The sequence below is a fragment of the Bidens hawaiensis genome, unplaced genomic scaffold, assembly GCF_021521415.1.
Source record: "Bidens hawaiensis isolate Kalapana, Puna unplaced genomic scaffold, B.hawaiensis_p1.1 tig00051294_1, whole genome shotgun sequence".
NCBI classification, from domain to species: Eukaryota; Viridiplantae; Streptophyta; class Magnoliopsida; order Asterales; family Asteraceae; genus Bidens; species Bidens hawaiensis.
In genome coordinates, this window is record NW_027499183.1 from 60,820 (window position 1) to 80,082 (window position 19,263).

At 33.9% G+C, this 19,263-nt stretch overlaps 2 protein-coding genes across 2 annotated transcripts; both read right to left on the reverse strand.

The window, feature by feature from the left end:
* Positions 1-6,458: 6,458 nt before the first annotated feature.
* On the reverse strand, positions 6,459-10,956 carry LOC143598944 (NAC domain-containing protein 91-like). The gene is made up of 6 exons (XM_077077027.1): positions 10,190-10,956; positions 8,675-8,958; positions 8,089-8,337; positions 7,634-7,999; positions 7,155-7,439; positions 6,459-6,792 (listed from the first exon to the last, which is right to left on the reverse strand). Exons 1-6 carry the CDS (start codon positions 10,353-10,355, stop codon positions 6,601-6,603), a joined length of 1,542 nt encoding a protein of 513 aa, XP_076933142.1. The 5' UTR covers positions 10,356-10,956; the 3' UTR covers positions 6,459-6,600.
* A 4,299-nt stretch (positions 10,957-15,255) lies between these two features.
* LOC143598943 (uncharacterized) lies at positions 15,256-18,731 on the reverse strand. The gene is made up of 4 exons (XM_077077026.1): positions 18,487-18,731; positions 17,052-17,629; positions 16,128-16,214; positions 15,256-15,738 (listed from the first exon to the last, which is right to left on the reverse strand). Exons 1-4 carry the CDS (start codon positions 18,727-18,729, stop codon positions 15,495-15,497), a joined length of 1,152 nt encoding a protein of 383 aa, XP_076933141.1. The 5' UTR covers positions 18,730-18,731; the 3' UTR covers positions 15,256-15,494.
* Between the last annotated feature and the right edge of the window lie 532 nt (positions 18,732-19,263).

Consider the following 19,263-nt stretch of genomic DNA (forward strand, 5'->3'; position numbering starts at 1 on the left):
TGTGACGGGTTCCCCCTTCGTCGACTGATTTCTGACGAATAAATCCGTCATTAAAGGGCCTTTGATTTTTAGTGTAGAATATATCCCAACATTATGAAAAATAATATTACAACCATAACCAGTATAATCTCATCTATAGCCAGGCTAAAACAAAAAACAATACAAAGGAAAAAAATGTTTTCATTGCTCGGAAGTGAACCGCTCTTCATGCTTACATAAATTCATTTACATAATATTAATAAGGACCAACTTTAACAAGTGATCTGTAAGAATTGTATAAACACTTAGTTAACACTACGTACAAGTAACAAGTAATATAGCACATAATATAGTTATATTATATCCGCATAATCACATCTTTCTCAGGTAGAGTGTCATTAAACACTACAGATAATAAGTGATCAAAAGAAAACAAGAAAAAGCGAAGAATCTGTGGAAGATGTTGATGATGACGATGATGAAGACGAGGAAGTGATCGTTACACTTAAGCGCGGGTAACAATTGTTGTGTGATAATAACCATTATCATCTGCAGTTCTTCAAGAGTATTTAACATGGCACCAACTCTCAACATCTTGTCTGCTCTTGTGTGTATTAAGTGTAGTATGGAGTGATGGGGCATAATATATATACATACATAAACAATTTTTTATAATAAAATACAATAAGAAATGGAACAATGCAATATCTAAATGACTTAAAACATGGGTACCTTTGATATTATTAACAAGAATATCATAAATAACTAGTAGTAAATGCCAGAGGTGTCGATCGTGTCGGTTGACAGGATAACGGTTGCGAGTTGGCGGGTTGACAGATTGAAATGTGCAATCCAAACGCGACCCATATTATTATTTGTGTAAAAGGTTTCAAACCCGCACACCAACAAAACTGATATAATTTAGAGTCTAATATAAATAGTTTTTTTGAAAAATATTAAGAAGCTTGAAAATAAATTGGAAATTGCAAGTGTATCTTAAGAGAAATAGGAAACGGAGAATAGAGAAATAAAAATATAATTAATTTTCATAATACTTAAACAGGTTACTGAGTCAAGCCACTTTGTTCAAGTCAACCTGAACCTGGCCCATTTTTTTCTTTTTTAATGAGTCGTGTTAGTCGACTCAAGACCTTTCTTTTTGGTCAGGTTTGGGCCATGTCAACAATTTCCGTCCCTAATAATAAATGCAACGATTCATAAACTTAACAAGTCAATTAGTCAAGTATAATGAAGGCTCCAAGATAGTTAACTATAATAGTTAACACAAAATGTAACACGAACAACACATGTATTTGATTATTCGGGCTTTTAAATCGTTTAATCCCGCATCCTAGTACACGTTCCAGCAAATAGACAAGAAAATAGCTAAACAAATAACGAATAAAGAGAAAGTCTTGCTTATATACCAAATATCCATTATCCATATAACGGGCAGTTAATCCCTATCTAACACAAGAGCTCATCGTTGAAGGAACTTGTTACGATACAAAAAGGTTTAAGAAGTTCTTATAAGTTATAGTGAACTCGGAAGATATGATTAATCCACGCAAATCGATCGTTTTAACTTAACGATAATAAGAATTAAGAGTCCCAAGATTTAGCCCCTGTCTCACACACACACACACGAAAAAAACAAACAAATAACTTCATTACTCTTTTCTAGACATAATGATGAGAAATTGATTCAAGAGTTAGGAGACTATTACATGGATCAAGGCCAAGGCTCATCAAGCGAGAAAACATGCAGAAAAAGCCCAAACTCAAATGGGCATAATTTGGGCTACCTGTGGAATTATGGGGCCGTTACTACTTACTACTTTACTAGTAGATGAAGATTTCTCGATGAACCGAACCATGTGGCAAATGGCCATAGGAGATTTGTTCCCGCTGTCAGACTCAACTTCCAACATTTGGAGCTCCAGTTTCACCAAAGAAGACTATTAGCCAATTCTCGCAAGCTTCAAAATTTTCCAAATTTCGCTCTATATGTATTCTGGCTTATTTACGTCCTTATATAATGTCTTGATTTCAGCTTTCCAAGATTGTTTTGTAATTTCGAAATTTTGGCAAACATGTAAATTTAGAAAACCCCCTTATAATGACACAATTGTAATCTTTTTGAACATTTAGAATTTAGTAATTTTCTTCTTATTTGTGAATAATTTCTCTATTCTTATTTTCTTTCTCCAGCTATGCGTCACATGAAACCTTAATTCATAAGAAAAACCCATGCTCACTCTTGATCCCAGAACACAAGTTTGTGTTACATGATTATATACGAAATCACTTGTATGCTATACAAGTAACACAAAATACCTCAAACGGTGAAAAGTCGTTGAAACCAGAATTAACTCTAAATCAACAAATATAAAGGTCTAGATAACTCTCAATTCTCATACGACAATGACAAAAGTAGATAGTTAGAAATGTGACTGTTTATTTTTGTGTTTCAATGTTTCATATAGAGAGTAGGGTATGAGATTTTGATTGATCCTAATCTTTTCTAAAGAAAACGACCCTCATAAAAACTTGGTGGAAAATGAAAACAAAGGTGATTTATCATAATTATTCCTTGGTGGATTCAAAAGAATCAAAAATTCATCTATACCTATTTTAATAGTTTTCTTTTTATTTATTTTTTTTTGTGCCTTGACCAATAAATAATATATTAAATTAGTAGAGAGGATGAAAAGAAAATTGATGATTGCCCCACCACTTTGGTCTCTTTTCCCATGGAACTCATAAATAATATTAACAAAAATGATTTATCTTAACTTTCCCATGTGTTTTTTTATTTTCTATTTTTATTATTTTTTTTTCTACAATTCGACTTTTTACAATAATTGTGTGTTTCACAACTCGATTTTTATCCTATAAGTGCCACAACCACTAGGTTTGCCATAGCGATTGGCTCGTCTTCGGGTATGTCCATCGCAAGCCATAACCGATTCAAGAAGTTCAATTACGATTAACCATAGAAAATATTCATATTCGAAACATTATTATTCCACTAGCTAATAACAATAATCCATCATAACACGAGATAACAAAATTAAAATTCAATTGAAGACAACGAAAAACGACCTTGCCTAAATCTATAAATCAAGTTAATAGATGTTATGAAACCATAACATAGTAAACATATAACACAGTACAAGATTAAAACACAAAAAAAACACCTAACTCACAAGGTGTTCCGTATTCAAAATATCCTAAATGATATGTCTTCTTATTAAAATAAACTCTACACAATTACACACCGAATAAAATTAGTAACTATTAGATAAGTCCTCCTTCGAGCAATGATCACAACCTTTCATGTCAATAAACAATTCGAAATATTTCGACTTTTTAGAACATGTCTGAATCAAATAAAATCCAGAGAAATGTTTTATTTTCTCACTCATATTTGACATTGCATCTTTGTACATGAAAATACAACATTTCAAATTAGCACTCACCATCATTTAACCCTTTTCATGTTATTTTAACTAACATATTTTAACATGAATATAAACTTTTCAATTATTTGGCACTCATGTGACAACAAAACAAAAGTATATTATATTATATTTAGGCTCCATGTGTTATTGTCTTTTTTACCAGTAAACTTCTTTTTTGGCTAAATTTAGCAACCACTTTACAATATCATGTGAGTTTTGGACTTTGAAATTGTAATTTAGAATATTCACGGAATAAAGATAAAATGGCACGTGATGTGACAATATCAATAAATGGACCATCTTTATAGGATTTGATAATTGTGTTGCCTTTTAAAGCTTTTTGCCTAATCTAATCTTTACAAAAGTGCATATCTTTATATCTTTATCAATTATCATAATATCATTCAAACAAAGATACACCTAGGTGTAACTATGTAAGCCAAGCTACTCATTATAATGGCCGGACCGGACTCGTAAAAAGTTTCAAACTTTTAACCTGACTCATGAGCTCAAACGACTTCACAACTATATAAGTCTATATAAGTATAGTTACAACTTTATTAGAACTGACAAACAAACCGAGTTTAGGATATATATATATATATATATATATATATATATATATATATATATATATAACAAGAAAACCAGACCTTTTATGCAAAGTTCAGGCTCCACTCATTTACAAACCACCGACAGATAATAAAGTCGGAAAAAGGTAAATATGTCATATAAACATAAGTACATAACAAAGCTTTATAATTCACAATAATCAGTCACATATCTTTATATCTTTATATCTTTATCATTCAAACAAAGAACAATATCTAGTTTGCATAAGCCAGGCTACTCATGATTCATGAATGTATAATGATCGGGCTCGACTAGTAAAAAAATTTTTAAATAGATTCACGAGTCTAAACGTTCTCATAACTATTTAAATATAGTTACAACTTTATTAGAATTGACAAACAAACCGAGTTTAAGACATATAAAACAAGAAAACCAGACCTCTTAGCATAAAAAGCTCGGGCACAGCTCATTTATAAATTACTAAAAGATATAACGTCATATAAACATATATAAGCAACTAGGTTGAGGCCCATGTATTACACGGGTAATTGTTAAAAATTTTAAACATTGATTATTAAGTGAAATACATTCAAGAAATTGATTATATATTGTTAATACAATTACAATTAAATTAAAATTACATAAATTACATAACTAAGATTACACAAATATGTTACAAATAGGTAAAAACTTCCTTTTACACTACATTTGTGATTGTATTAGCAGATATACATTGTTTATCAAAAATCAAAATCTTAGTCCATGTCTGCTTGTAGCTATTAATAAAGTAACATATATGCCTGCTTATAACTTTTGATATAGCTATATATAGTTGTCCGTGTGACAAAAAAAGTTCTCCAAGTAAATACTAACTCTAGATGAATGATAATATATATCTATGATACTAATAAAAAAATATTCATACACATAAAATATCATGTCATTTGAGAATATCTGCTCATGTTTATAAAAGAAACATGATTATCTCAAAACCATATACCTGAACTTTGATGATATAATCATCCTTAGAATCTTTACGATTTGAAATTGATTGATCATGATAAATTTGTTGTTATTAATATTCTGTGTATGACAAATGTTTTAATTAACTTTATATTCGTATATTTTACAATTAAAAATTAATTAATCAAACAAAATAAAAACCAAAAATTTAAATATAACAAAATGATTTGTTTGTTTGTTTCATATGAATGTAATTGCCAGGAAAATGAAAAATACATACTAACATTAAAACCATGTTCAAATAATAGTGATTATTCTGAGTTAGAAGAATATTATAAGATTTAAAGTTGATAAAGTGAATGTAGTGATTCTTATATATAATTGTTGAAAGTATGGCTGTCACTTTTACCCGTAACATACAACCCAACCCAAGAAAACCCGTACCTGAACCCAAACTAACCTGACCCGAGAAACTCGAACCCAAGAAAATACTAACCAGAACCTGAACCGAAGTAATTCGGGTTGGCTCTTGGGTCTGAATTCTAGGTTTCTGGTCGACCTGAAAACTTTTAGTTTTAAAATCATATGTATTTTTAGGTATTAAAGGCTAAGCCTTAGCCGCTGACGTTATCATGATTTAGTCCAAGTTGATTGTTCTCATTCCACATATTATGAATCGAATGTTTATTGTTTATTATTTTGAATATAAACCATAATAAACACTTATGACTAATTGTCTCTTGTCAATCCATATAGAGAATACTTATTATATGTGGTAACGAATTTAGTTGGAATAAACCAATAATTTTAATGTCATATACTGAAATGACTTAAAAGACAAGGATCATATATGAAAACTGGTTAAAAAAAGGTGAGAAGGACTATGGTATTGACAAGTGGCAAAAGTGGTAGTCTTTTATTAGAAGAGATAGATCACATATCTTCATCATTTAAACAAAAAACACTATTGGAGTATAGCTATAAGCTATGTAAGGCGCCAAGCTACTCATAAATGTATAATGACCGGGCCCGACTAGTAAGAGTTTCAACTTTTTTTTAGCAGATTCACGAGTCTAAACAACCTCATAAGTCATAACTTTATTAGAACTTTATTAGAATTGACAAAAATTTATAGAAATAAAAAAAGGCAAGCTTAAGATTCACAAACCAAGAAAATCATGCCTCAGGCTCAACTCATTTACAAACCACCAACATATAATAAAGTCGGAAAAAGTAAATAAGTTCATAAACACAGCAAAGCCTTCTAGTTCACAATAATCAGTCACATGATCATTGTATCATTTTATCATTCAAACAAAAATCAATATTTAGTCTACGTCAGTCAAGCGTAAAATGTTCTAATTTTTTAAACAGATTCATGAGTCTAAACGATCTCATAACTATATAAATATAGTTATAACTTTATTAGAATTGACCAAAAAAGGCCAGGTTTAACACATAAACTAAGAAAACCAGACTAAAAAAGCTTGGACTCAACTCATTTACAAACCACCAACATATAATAAAGTCGGAAAAAGGTAAATACGTCCTCTAAACATAACAAAGCCTACTAATTCACAATAATCAGTCACATTATCAACCTACAAAACTCCATAATATGTTAAAAACACTTCCACAAACTAACAATCCCTACACTTGCTACACACAAGCCCAGAACCACAAGCACCATATGCATATGCACGCGAATCCCGAGAACAAAATCCGCTTTTGGCTTCACATGTGAAACCAAATCTTGATCACATTCTCCATGAATTGTGGAAACAGCATCACTAGCAGTTGGGTTTTCTTTTTCCTGCAAATCCCGGTTTCAAAATCAAAACTTTTTCATGGGAGTGTTAAAATCTTGAAAATCATATAAAATCTAAAAAAAATTGCTAAAATCTTGAAAATTTGATAAATTCATAAAGGGTTTTCTTTTTCATGCAAATCCCAGTTTCAAATCAAAACTTTTTCATTGGAGAATTAAAATCTTGAAAATTTAATAAAATTTTGAAAATTTGATAAATCCTTAAAAGGGTTTTCTTTCTCCTGCAAACCCCAGTTTCAAAATCAAAACTTTTTCATCGCAGAGTTAAAATCTTGAAAATTTAATATAATCTAAAAGTTTGATAACATTTTCAAAACTTGATAAGATGTTGAAAATTTGAAAACTACCTTAACTGGATTCTGCTCAAGTTCTTTTTTGTTATCAGTACAACGAGTGGTGACTGGGCCAGCTTGTAGCTTCGTCTGCAAACGAAATCTTCTCGGTGCAGTTCCTTGAATGTTAAAGGTTGCACCATTATCACCACTCTGTGTCGAGCGGCTTCTTATTTTGATTCCTGTATCGTAATTATGTTCGCTGTTGGTGCTGCTGCAAGAATCGGCTTTGACCGCGATATTTTGACCAACCTCAGTTTCAAAAACTTCAGGCTGGAAAGTAAAACCTCTACTTATCGGCTACAAAACACATGTAACCAAGGTTTACTTAGTAACTAAACGACATCTTATGAGCGTGTTGTAACTAAATATGTAACAAGTTTTCATATTTTTGTCATAACAATTAACCATACTTGCTTAAAAAAATATAGCACATGGTTAACTTAGTAACTAAACAACATTTTATGTGCATGCAATGAATATTAATAATGTACCTGCATTGACATGATTCCTCGTATTTGCATGACTTCACCGTCTGATTCGCCACTATATTCATTTTCTTTAACAGGAACTGAAGCTTGACCAACCGACCCACCATTGTAACCAGACTCGTTCAAAGAAAGCTGATCTGATTCAACTAACATACTGCTCCAGAAATCAATATCATCCTTCTCCGGTTGACTGTGCATTCCATTTATTTCATTTCCAGAGTTCATAATTCCATGGTTATTAAAATACGCAGGACCAAGTTCTGCAAATTGCATCTGCGGATGCATAGGCGAGAACATTTTTGAATCGAAATGTACCGGCGACTCGTCACAGAAAGTTTTTAGAGCTTCTTCGAGATCAAAGTCTTCCGACTAAAAACATATTCAAAGCCAAAGTCAAAATCAAGAAATCAAGAACATATAAACAAGATAAGTAAATAACTGAAGTACTCATGACATACCATTTGATATTTTGGGAGATTATATAGAAAGGCATCGTTTTTCTCAAAATCTTCCATTTTCAAAGGCGGAACGCTTGAAGGTTGCTGGTTCGGTTGACCGGTCAAAACCGGAGTTACAAGCTCTGATGGACCATCTTCAGTAGAAGATTTCACAGCAGAAAGAGGTGATGCATCACAACGATCAACATCAACACCGTCACCATTTTCACCATCATTCTTCCTGAACAAACGACAAAGCACGTATGGGCTCTGCAAATTCACAACAAATTCCATTACTTTATGCATAAAAGCTTCAAACTTTATATAAAAATAACTAGCAAGTATATATTTAACAATCAAAAGCTTCAAACTTTTAAAAAAAAATCCCAATTAACAACATGTTAATAATCAAAGCTTCAACTTTATACAAAATCACAATCAACAAGAACATGTTTATTATCCAAAACTTCAAAATTTATATATAAAAAACCACTTAATAAGAACATTTTAATAACCAAAGCTTCAAACTTTATAGTTAACAAGAACATTATTAATAACTAAAGCTTCAAACTTTGAATAATAATCACAATATCAACATAATACACACCTGTCCAGGATGAGTACCATCAAGTTCTTTTTCAGTAGCACAATACTCATGAATAACCCAATGAGTTCTCACGCCTTTAGGGGCTCGTCCGGTGTAAAACACAAGCGTTTTCTTCTTCCCGATCACATTATTCCCCCTGCTCGTCTTGATTGTTCGATCTTTTCCAGTAGCCTTCCAGTACCCAGACTCCGTAGCGCGATTAGATCGCTGTCCGTTCTGGTACTTTCGATCCTTCGGGCAAAAGAAGAACCACTCGTTGTCTATCGACTCAATCACCGACAAATCTGCAACATTTTCATAAAAAAAAAGAAGAAGAATTAGTCTGCAGCTAATCGGTGACATTAATCGGTCAAAAATCAAATTTTTTTTAACATTATTATTATTATTACTTTCCGAAAGGCAATCGGATCATGGTTTATATGAAAAGAATCATGAAAAAACTCATTCTTTGTAAGAGAACTAAAGAACTTTCATATTACATATATGAAGTAATATATTCTGTTAGCCCTGCTTGCGGTGCGCGCATGTAATGTATATGTGTGAACCACAGAACCCTCGGGTGGGCAAAAGTGAAATTGCACTAATTTTGACGTTATTTTACTAATCTCGTGAAAATAACGTTAAAAGTGACGGAAGGTTAATCAGGCATCATGTGGTGGCGCTGATAGCCGAAAGACAAGGGTACATGCACCAATCAGCCGGTGTCCGGATGGTTGAGTGTTATGTGCCTTTATGTCCAAGGCTTGATGCAAAACTACTATCGAGCCGGGGGTCTCACCGGAAGCAGCCTCTCTATCCTTGTGGGGTAGAGGTAAGGCTGTCTACATCTTACCCTCCTCAGACCCTACCATAGCTTTGCTATTAGTGGGATATACTGAGTACGATGATGATGATGAAGAAGTAATATATTCTGTATATATGCAGCATATACCACATATATGTATTAAACTACTATCGAGCCGGGGGTCTCACCGGAAGCAGCCTCTCTATCCTTGTGGGGTAGAGGTAAGGCTGTCTACATCTTACCCTCCTCAGACCCTACCATAGCTTTGCTATTAGTGGGATATACTGAGTACGATGATGATGATGAAGAAGTAATATATTCTGTATATATGCAGCATATACCACATATATGTATTGCATAGTACTTACATATGTGAAGTAAAATATTCTGTATATATGCAGCATATACCACATATATGCATCATATAGTACTGCATATATGCAATATATTCTATGGAGTTTTCTAGGTCTCATGATCCCTCACATATATTCATATATACAAATATTATATAAATTACATAAAATTCCAATCCGATTTATCCGATTAATCGCTAGTCAGTACCCAACCGTACTGAGGTCTAGCAAGTTCTGCAACACAGATCTGCAGTCAATCTAATTAAATACCTTTATAATAATCAATTCCAAAACCATCCCCAAATTATCAAGATTCCAAATCTTGAAACACCCAAAAAAAGATAATAATAATTAATATTATTAAATAAAAACACAGACCGGGTAAATCCCAAGGCTCTTTCTTGCAAACATCAACTTCACGAATACAACTAACTTCCTTATCAAATCCATTGATCTTCAACCTCAAGTAATGATTCACAAGCTCCTCATCAGTGGGTCTGAACCGGTAACCCACCGGCAGCGATTTCACAGGCAAAACCTCCATTTTTTATCAAAAAGATTCAAACTTTGTGATTATGAGAGAAATTAAAACATGGGTTTTCGAAATCTTGGAATAATATTAATGGGTTTATGAAAAAGATTGGATTTTTAACCAATTTTGACCAATTTTTAACCAAAAGATTCAAAATTTGTGATCAAGAAAGTGATTATTGAGGAAAATAAAACATGGGTTTTGGAAATCTTGGAATAATATTGATGGGTTTGTGAAAAGACTGGATTTTTAACCAACTTTTGACCAAAAAGATTCAGAATTTGTGATGAAAAAAGTGATTATTGAGGAAAATAAAACATGGGTTTTGGAAATCTTGGGATATTATTGATGGGTTTGTGAAAAAGATTGGATTTATGATGTTATATGAGAGTGAAAACGTCAGCTGAAATTGATAAAGAGGAAAGTGGGTAGTGGGTTTCAAAAAGAGAGAGAAAGACTGTTATAATTCTGTGTATATACCGCGTGAATCAAATGGGCAGATTTAAGGGTTTAATTACGGTTTTGCCACTGGTGGTTTGGAGCTGTGGGAGAAGGTGGGTAGGGGTAAAATGGGGAGAGGGTTTATCAAGGCTTAATGGGGAAGATATAGAGGAAAAGTCATAATGCCAATGAGATTGCGACACGTCAACACGGGTATGGATGATCACACAATTTTTTAGAAAATGATTTTTTTTTGTGAAAATTAAAAATGTTTATTGAAGTTAAGATTAATCTATGTATTATTTTATTTCACTATTTCATAGGTTGAAGTTCGATATTTTATGATGAGAATTAAAAATGTGGAAGATAAGAAAAATACTATTGACTTAATCATAGATAAAAAAGAATTACAAAGAATTTGTATAATTTTGTTATTGAAAAAGGAAGAATTCATAATATGAGATAAACAGTGTTCAAAACTCTGTTATAATTGAGCGTGTTCTTGATGAGTGTCCTCTTCATAGGATGGGGACCACCACTTGACGTGAAATAAGTATCTGGTTGTTTAGAGAAACATAAATTGTGTTTGTACTTGAGTATGAGCATGAATACTAGTGAGAGTGAGAGCATACATGAGTTCTTCGTCTTTACTATGTAGCTAGGTGAATTAGGGTTAATGTCACTGTTGGCGTCCCCACACGGCGAACGGTCTCACAGAACGTGATAGTGAATTAGTGACACTATGCATTTTATTGGATGAAGATAAATATTCTTTTTGTCTTTTTGTGATCCACGAATATAATATGGGTTAGGTTTTACCCATAAATCTGGATCATATCTCTACAACTATTCTTTTAAAATAGAATATATATACAATATACAATCCTGATAATTAATATATATGAAGTAATAAATATGTGCTAGAAGTCTCAAACCCCATAAAGACACAATTTTTGTTATTAAAATTTTGTTCTTTTATTTTGTGGTTAGCCTTTATTATAATTTTTAGTCTATCAACTTAAAACTTAAAATTTTAAAGTGAACTATCAGTTCTGATCAAAAATTGATAGCAAAAAACCCGATTATAAGATAATAGGCTTTATGATTCTTTACTTTTTTTTTAACTTACACTAGTTAGGCTATTTCCGGTAGTGCTTCGGATACTTTTTAATGTTCTCTTATTTGTACAATCTTAGGGCTTGCAAATTAAATAAATATCTAACTATTTTTTCATGCGTGTTTACCTAACCATGAGTGATCGTGAGGATAAGTCTTTATTAATTTTAATTGTAGTATCAAAAGCATATTGAAATCATAGCAATATTGGGAGAGTTTGCTTGAGAAGAAAACAATGATGGCATTTCTCGGCCATTTCCCGCTTCGTAGTATCTATCGGTCATTTTTTTATTTAGACGGCAATATAATCTACTCCTGATAATATTACACCAATATTTCTAGCATGGGTTTCAAACCTTTAACGTTAAAAATAGGAAGCTCCTTATGAGTTATGATGCACCAATAACCATTAGGTCAAATGCCCTTTGGTATATAATCGGTTCATTTAGTCCCATATAGGAGAAAAATATAGTTAGAAAACCAAAAAAAAGGCGGTGAAAACAAATATTAGTCAAAACTATAATTTAGTTTATACTTAACAAAATCGTTACTAACCTTTGGCTTACGCTTTGTTTTAACTTCTAAAAAACTATCAAACATCATGAACATCCTGAGAAAAACTACAAGCATCATGAATTATTTTTAAAAAATTAATCTTTTAAGTATTACAAATTACTTAATTTTCTTTAGTTTTGACTTTTGAGACTTTGTAATAGTTTTGGCTCTTACTATGACCATAATTTACATTAGGCTGAGGGGTGTGTGGGGCGCGAGAGGGGGCGCGAGTGGGGGCGCCAGCCAATAATATTGTGACGTGTGGCAGAGAGAGAAACTTGATAAGATGGGTGTTGGTTGTGGTGCTCGCGCCCCGGGACATGGTGTGGAGGGGCGCGAGAGGGGGCGCGAGCGGTTTTTTTTTTATTTTTTTATAAATGTATTAAAAAAACGTATTATTAAAAAAACTCATAAATTATTTAAAAAAACACACATTAATTAAAAAAACACATTAATATCTAAAAAAAAATTAAAGTACTAAAAAAAACATTATTCTTATTCTTCGGCTTGGTCTTCTTCGATCAACCTCTTCCGGATACGTTCCTTTTGTTTTTCCATCAGCATTTGGTCGACCGGATTTAGGTTACTGAAGTCTCTTGTAAGGAATTCCAAATCTCTCATTCTTTTTTTTTCCTTTTTGTCATTAGAGACCACCTCCATGGTTTTGTTGAATTTATTGAGGGATTCAACAAGATCGTTGATATTTACGGCTTCCCCCTCAGCCGGTTTTTTGCCCCTGGCGTCCCTTCCCAATGGCCGCCTCCTCGGCGGTGAAGACGTTTCCTCCCCCGCAACGTTTAGGTCGAATCCAACCCGGCAATCCGACCCGGCGGAAGTGCTATACGCTCCAGACGAACTAGTTTTAGTCCGTTTCGGCCCTACTTCCGCATCAAGGTCCGGCGCCACCAGCTCAACCCACTTAGAACACCTTCTCAACCTCTCCCACACCTTTACACCGTCCCACGTCTTCACCGTCCCATACCTCCGCAGGCACTCCTGCTTCCACTCTTCGACAATGAAATTATAAACCGCCAAATCGTCACTGCCACTTGGTCTCATACGACCGGCGTTCCTGTTGAACAGATTAGTAAACAAGCCGACAAATTTTCTGATTTCGGTCCACCGACCCGAAATCATATCGGCGGTCCGCTCTGTACTCCCAACGAGCGAATAGAACGTCTCCCTAACCTTTGTCCAAAAGACCTTGCTCTTTTGGTAGTCCGCTGCAAAATGCATAAATAAATTTGTAAGTCATTTAACTTTTTTATTTAACTTTTTTATTAAAAATCATTTTTAAAAACGTTAAAACAATTACCGCAACGCCGATCCTCAGAAATGACTATCCAAGCCCGACACAGGGCTTCCTTCTCATCCGATGACCACGGAGTGGTTTTCCGTTTCGTCCTTCCAGTCGAACCCGAACCCGACCCGTCCATTGCAACTTGTTTTTTCCGGTGGACGCGTCTTCTTTGTCCCGCAGCTTCACCTTCTGGTTCTTGTGTCTCCGGAACTACAAAGTTAGGAGACGGTTGTATGTTGGATGGTTGAAAGCCGGTTGATTGTTGCGACCCCGAATAAAACATCGCTTGGTCCGGTGCCGACCATAAATCGTCGTAACTGTAATCTGAATCTAGGTTTGGGTACCAATTTCCAGCCATGTTTTTAAAAAAGGTTTGAAAGATGGGGTGATTTTGGGTTTTGGGTATGGTATGTGATATTGGTATGTGATATTGGTATGTGATATTAGTGTTGGTTTGGGTTTGATATAGGTTTAATAGAGAGAAAAGATTGTATGTTATATTGTTGTTGGTTTGTTTTTGATTTATGTTATATAGAGAAAAAAAAAAAAATTTTTAATAAAAAACGAGCCCAACGGCTCTTTTCACGCAACCCAAGAACCCTCCACGCTCTTCCCAGCCGCTAGCCCATCCGCGCCTGCCTCTTTTTCCGCGCTCGCGCCCCTCTCGCGCCTCGGTGGTGTGGTGCTCGCGCCCCTGGGCGCGAGCGGAAGGGCTTTCGCGCCCCTTCTCGCGCTCCGCACCCCTCAGCCTTAGTGGTAAATCCCCTAATTTGTCTTATAAGGGTATAACTGTCTTTTTCATCTTTGTGTTTTCTTGTTGGGAATTAAATCACCCACACATGTGCACAGCATATATATATGTTTTATATATCATCAATGCCATGGCATCCACAAACCTACTTTTAGTTATCTAATCACAACAAACTTGACTTGTGGCTTTGAAGCACATCAAGTCTATAGACACGGTTGTTTAGTAGCATTTTAATGATTTCAATAAAAAACTGCCTTTGAATAAGTTAGAGCCTTAGAAGTATCAAGATAGAATATGTTTGGTTTACTAAATGATACCTCTTAATGGTTCATGAAGTCTTCTAAGGTAAGTTTGAATGCATGTTTAATGATACATAAGTTGCCTCTTAATTAGTCAGGTCTCTCAATGATTAAGCACAAGATTGTCATACAACCTCATTGTTAAAGATTGCTAGAATAAGTAAAACGATTGTTTTCTAGGAATACTAGATTCTAATAATCCAAATTATGACCCATTGGCCAATGATAGTCCATATGTGATATGTTCAACTCGCAAAACGCAAGCGAAATCAAGTGTAAATTATTGATGATTATGCTAATGAGATTGTTCTTAACAAGAAAAGTGAAAGTTAGGATTGTCAATGGCCAATACTAAAACCAAACTTTTAGTATGAATTATCATCAGCCAATAGATCATGGTTTAGAATATTAAAATCTAATTTTCATGTTTTAAATTCATTTGTTTATTTAATTACACCAAACAAACAGCAATTCTTTGAATAACCATCAATAAAAAGTTATACATCAAAATCAAGATCTCATTTACACTAACCCCCTTTTCTTTTAACAAATTACTTCAAAAATAAGCGGCTTAAAAACAGCCGATTAGTATACAACATCCAAGAACAAGCCAAACGACGTTAAAAAAAAACAGTCCTATGGCAGAATACTATGAAAGAAACAACCTTAACAAGGTTGATATCAGCTTCTTAAGGATGTTTGACAGTTAATATGAAGATAACAAAAAGAGATGTATATAACAGTACTACATGCAATTTTCCAGCTAACCTGCAGTGGCTAACGATAGCAACAGTACCGTTTCTTCTAAAAGTTACAGCGACAAAAGCAGGGTTTTTTCCTGCATCCCACGACATGGCGGGTACAACTATCTCCCGGGTCCCGTCTGGATGAACGCGATCCGAAAATGTTTGAGTGTGTGCACTGAAAATCATTCTGAAGAATAGAAAAGAATTATATTTTATGAATCAAGAACCAAATAAATTATATTTTATGAGTCAAGAAAAAAAAAGTTAAGAATCAAGAACCAAAAAAATTTAATATTTTATAAATCAGGAACAGAAAAATTGTATATTATGAATCAAGAACCAAAAAAGTTATATTTTATGAATCAAGAACAAAACAGAATATTTTATAAAATTTTGTGAATCAAGAACCAAAATAAATGTATTTTATGAATCAAAAACCAAAAAAGTTATATTTTATAAATCAAGGACAAAAAGAAATTCTATTATATATATATCAAGAACCGAAAAATTGTTATTTTATGAATCAAAAACAAAGAAACTATATTTTAAGAATCAAGAACCAAAAAAGACTATCACCTGGGCTTAAGAGCATGGAATATATATTCAGTAGCATTTGATGGAAGCGTTTGTGATAACTCATACGGTCCATCCTCAACCGATTGCCTAAAGAGGTTCAAGTTATGTTAGATAAAACATCAAACGCGTTTATATTTCACATGTGTATAAAATATCAAAGACCCGTAATGCACTTGGCCCACGACAAATACAGGGCTAATTGCATGATAAGCTAACCGACTTTGGTGTAAACCTATCCTAAGTAACCAAACTTTTTAACCTAGAAAAAACCATCATGGGTTAAAAATAAAAATAAAAATTTTGAGGTAGTGGCCTAAAATATCATGACAGGGTACTACGTGAGATTGGACCATTTTTAGACCTGTAAACAAATTAGACATTTAGGACCATTTGACAAGTTAATTTATCTACTGAACGAACAAACATGAACAAAAAACTTTCTTCATTTAGTTAAAACAAACAAACATGAACACATGTCTGGTTCGTGAACGTTTATTTACATTCGTTTCGTCCGTTTACATTCATTTGCGTTCATTAAAATTCGTCCGTCTATGTTCATCTAAGTTCGTTCGTCAATATATTCATTTAAATTTCTAGGCCCATTACAATTTAGGCTGATTTTAATAACTTTTTCGGCCCAACATATTTGACATTCACATTTACTTTTTAGTCGGTTTTAGCTCAGTTATGTTCATTCGTGAACAGTTCATTCATAGTGTTAACGAATGAATATAAACAAGCATGAACACGCTCGTTTTCTTAACGCACAAACACAAACAAGAAAACCTAGTTTGTTTAATTCTTCGTGTTCAATCGTTGGTCGGCTAAGTTAAACAAACACAAACATACTCATTCGTGTTCAGCTCGTTTACAGGCGTAATATTAGTCAATTAGCCCTGTTTTTCTCTAGATATTTAATACTACCTTTTTCTCAACGGTTCTGCTTTATCGCGCGTGCTTCCAAAGTTTTCATCATGAACATTGTTTGTTGTTTGATGCAACGGAAAGTGAAGCAATAGCACAGGACCCGATCCAGATAACATAGTGTTTTCTCTCCAATGAAACTCATATTTAGGAATCTTGATTCCAGAAGACTCGTTAATCACATCTGTCACTCTTTTATTTTCTGTTTGCAACTCTAAATGTTCTGTTTCCAGCGCCTTCTCAACACTAAACCGTAAATCATTGTTTCCACATAATAACGCCACTGAATTAAGCGAAACAAAGTTAACATTTCCAATATCAAACGATCCACAACCGGAAGAATCCAAACCTGGAAAACTTCTACTTATCTTATTAGCAGATAGTTCATTCAGCTTACTGCATTCTCCAATGTCTCTATCTCCAGGAACAACATGATACGTCAGATCAAGAAACGGGCCCAATAAGTTGTGAAATTGTTGCACCACGTATGACCATTTTCTTTGACTCAGTTTTGATCCTTGAGAAGATAAGTCTCCTAATACAATCAGCATATCAGGCTTCAAGAATTCAAATGATTTCTGGTTGAAATATTAACATGTGAAGATCAGATTATGATGCTTCAAGAATTCAAATGTCAGAATCCTTCAAAGGAAAACATCAATATTATTAGAAATTTAGAGCACAGTTAGATCGACAATTGAACCAATATAAGATGCACAGCTAGCTTCATAATCAAGTTCAAAAAACAAAAGGGTACCCCGTTTATTATCAGACTATTATCAACAAATGAACCAATATAGGATCCGGACCTAGCTTCATAATTAAGTTCAAAAACCATAAGAGCATCCCATTTTCTATCAGGACTATAATGAGCATCGATATAATCATTTAATCAAACACTTGGTGTGTTATTCAACAATTAAACCATAACCAGCTTCATAATCAAGCTCAATCGCTAATCAACCTAAAGGGTGCCCAATTTTTTATCAGATTATTATCAACATTGACAATGTTGGAAAAAGCGGGAAAAAAATGGCCGACTAGTTGGTAGTCAAAGGTCAACTGATTAATTTTTAGCTAATCGGCCAAGTCGGATCAAACCGCCAGCCAACTTCTGGCCAAACTCCGTAAATAACATATAAAAATGTGTGTGTGTGTGTGTGGTAACTGAATAAAAATTTCAATCCGATTGATCGCTAGCCAGTACCCCACCGACCTACTAGCACCTAGTAAATTCTACAACACTGATCATTGATATAATCATTTTATCGAACACTTGTTGTGCAGTTCAACAACCGAACCAATATAAGATCATAACCAGCTTCATAATCAACTTCAAAAACCAAAAGGGTACCCAATATTTAATTATAAACATAACAACATTCACACAATCATTTCATCAAACACTTGGTGTGCACCTCAAAAACCAACACACCTTAAAAAACCTGGCAAAATAGAACTCCATAAACTGCATATCCAAGTACCCAGATCCAGTTTCACGACCCGGTAACATCAAATCAGCAACCATGATAACCTTGAGCTCATCTTCAACCTGTAGGGTGTTGATTTGTGGGTCGTTTGGACCTGGAACAAGGGTGCAAGAGGGTGTTGGAAGCCAGTTATCGTAGAAGGTGTAGAGGAAGATGAATATGAAGAGAAGAATACGTTTCAGAATCATGAATTGAATCTAGGGTTTTGAATAGTGGTACTTTTAACGGTTTTGGAGGTTTATTATTATTAGTGATTACTGCTTTTGGAAAGAGTGTCGTTTTACAAAAGAAACGAATCTAGTGTGGATTTCCAGCTCCCCTTTTTGTACATGGGCGTTATATGACACGTGACGTCCCCGTCATTAATAAAGAATGTTGTAAAAAGTAAAGTAATAATAAAAAGTCTACAACTCTCATTCAATAATTACATTATTTCCTCCCTTTTTTATTAAACGAGGTTATCAGGAACTCATGAGATGATTAAGGAAGCGAGTTCCTCATCTTGGTCTTATTTTACCCGTTGTGGTTTACAATTGTTCGTTTGAGAAGTGTCGCTTCTGTTTTCACTGAACAGGGCTAGCAGTGAGTGGTGGGCTTTTGTTTTCATTAAACGGGGGCTATCTGGGACTCGTGGCTGATTAAGGAGGTGAGTCCCTCGTTCTAGTCATCTTTTACTCGTTATGGTTTTCATTTGTTCGTTTGGCCCTTCGTTTGTTCGTTTG

Excerpts from the sequence above, each read along its gene's own strand:
- LOC143598944 (XM_077077027.1), bottom strand. The coding sequence starts at position 10,355 with ATGGAGGTTTTGCCTGTGAAATCGCTGCCGGTGGGTTACCGGTTCAGA. Across the intron at positions 8,000-8,088 it reads ATCTCCCAAAATATCAAATG|TCGGAAGACTTTGATCTCGA; the intron begins GTATGTCATGAG and ends ATATGTTTTTAG. Across the intron at positions 6,793-7,154 it reads TTGAGCAGAATCCAGTTAAG|GAAAAAGAAAACCCAACTGC; the intron begins GTAGTTTTCAAA and ends CGGGATTTGCAG.
- LOC143598943 (XM_077077026.1), bottom strand. The coding sequence starts at position 18,729 with ATGATTCTGAAACGTATTCTTCTCTTCATATTCATCTTCCTCTACACC. Across the intron at positions 17,630-18,486 it reads ATTTTGCCAGGTTTTTTAAG|AAATCATTTGAATTCTTGAA; the intron begins GTGTGTTGGTTT and ends TATTTCAACCAG. Across the intron at positions 16,215-17,051 it reads GCAGAACCGTTGAGAAAAAG|GCAATCGGTTGAGGATGGAC; the intron begins GTAGTATTAAAT and ends GAACCTCTTTAG.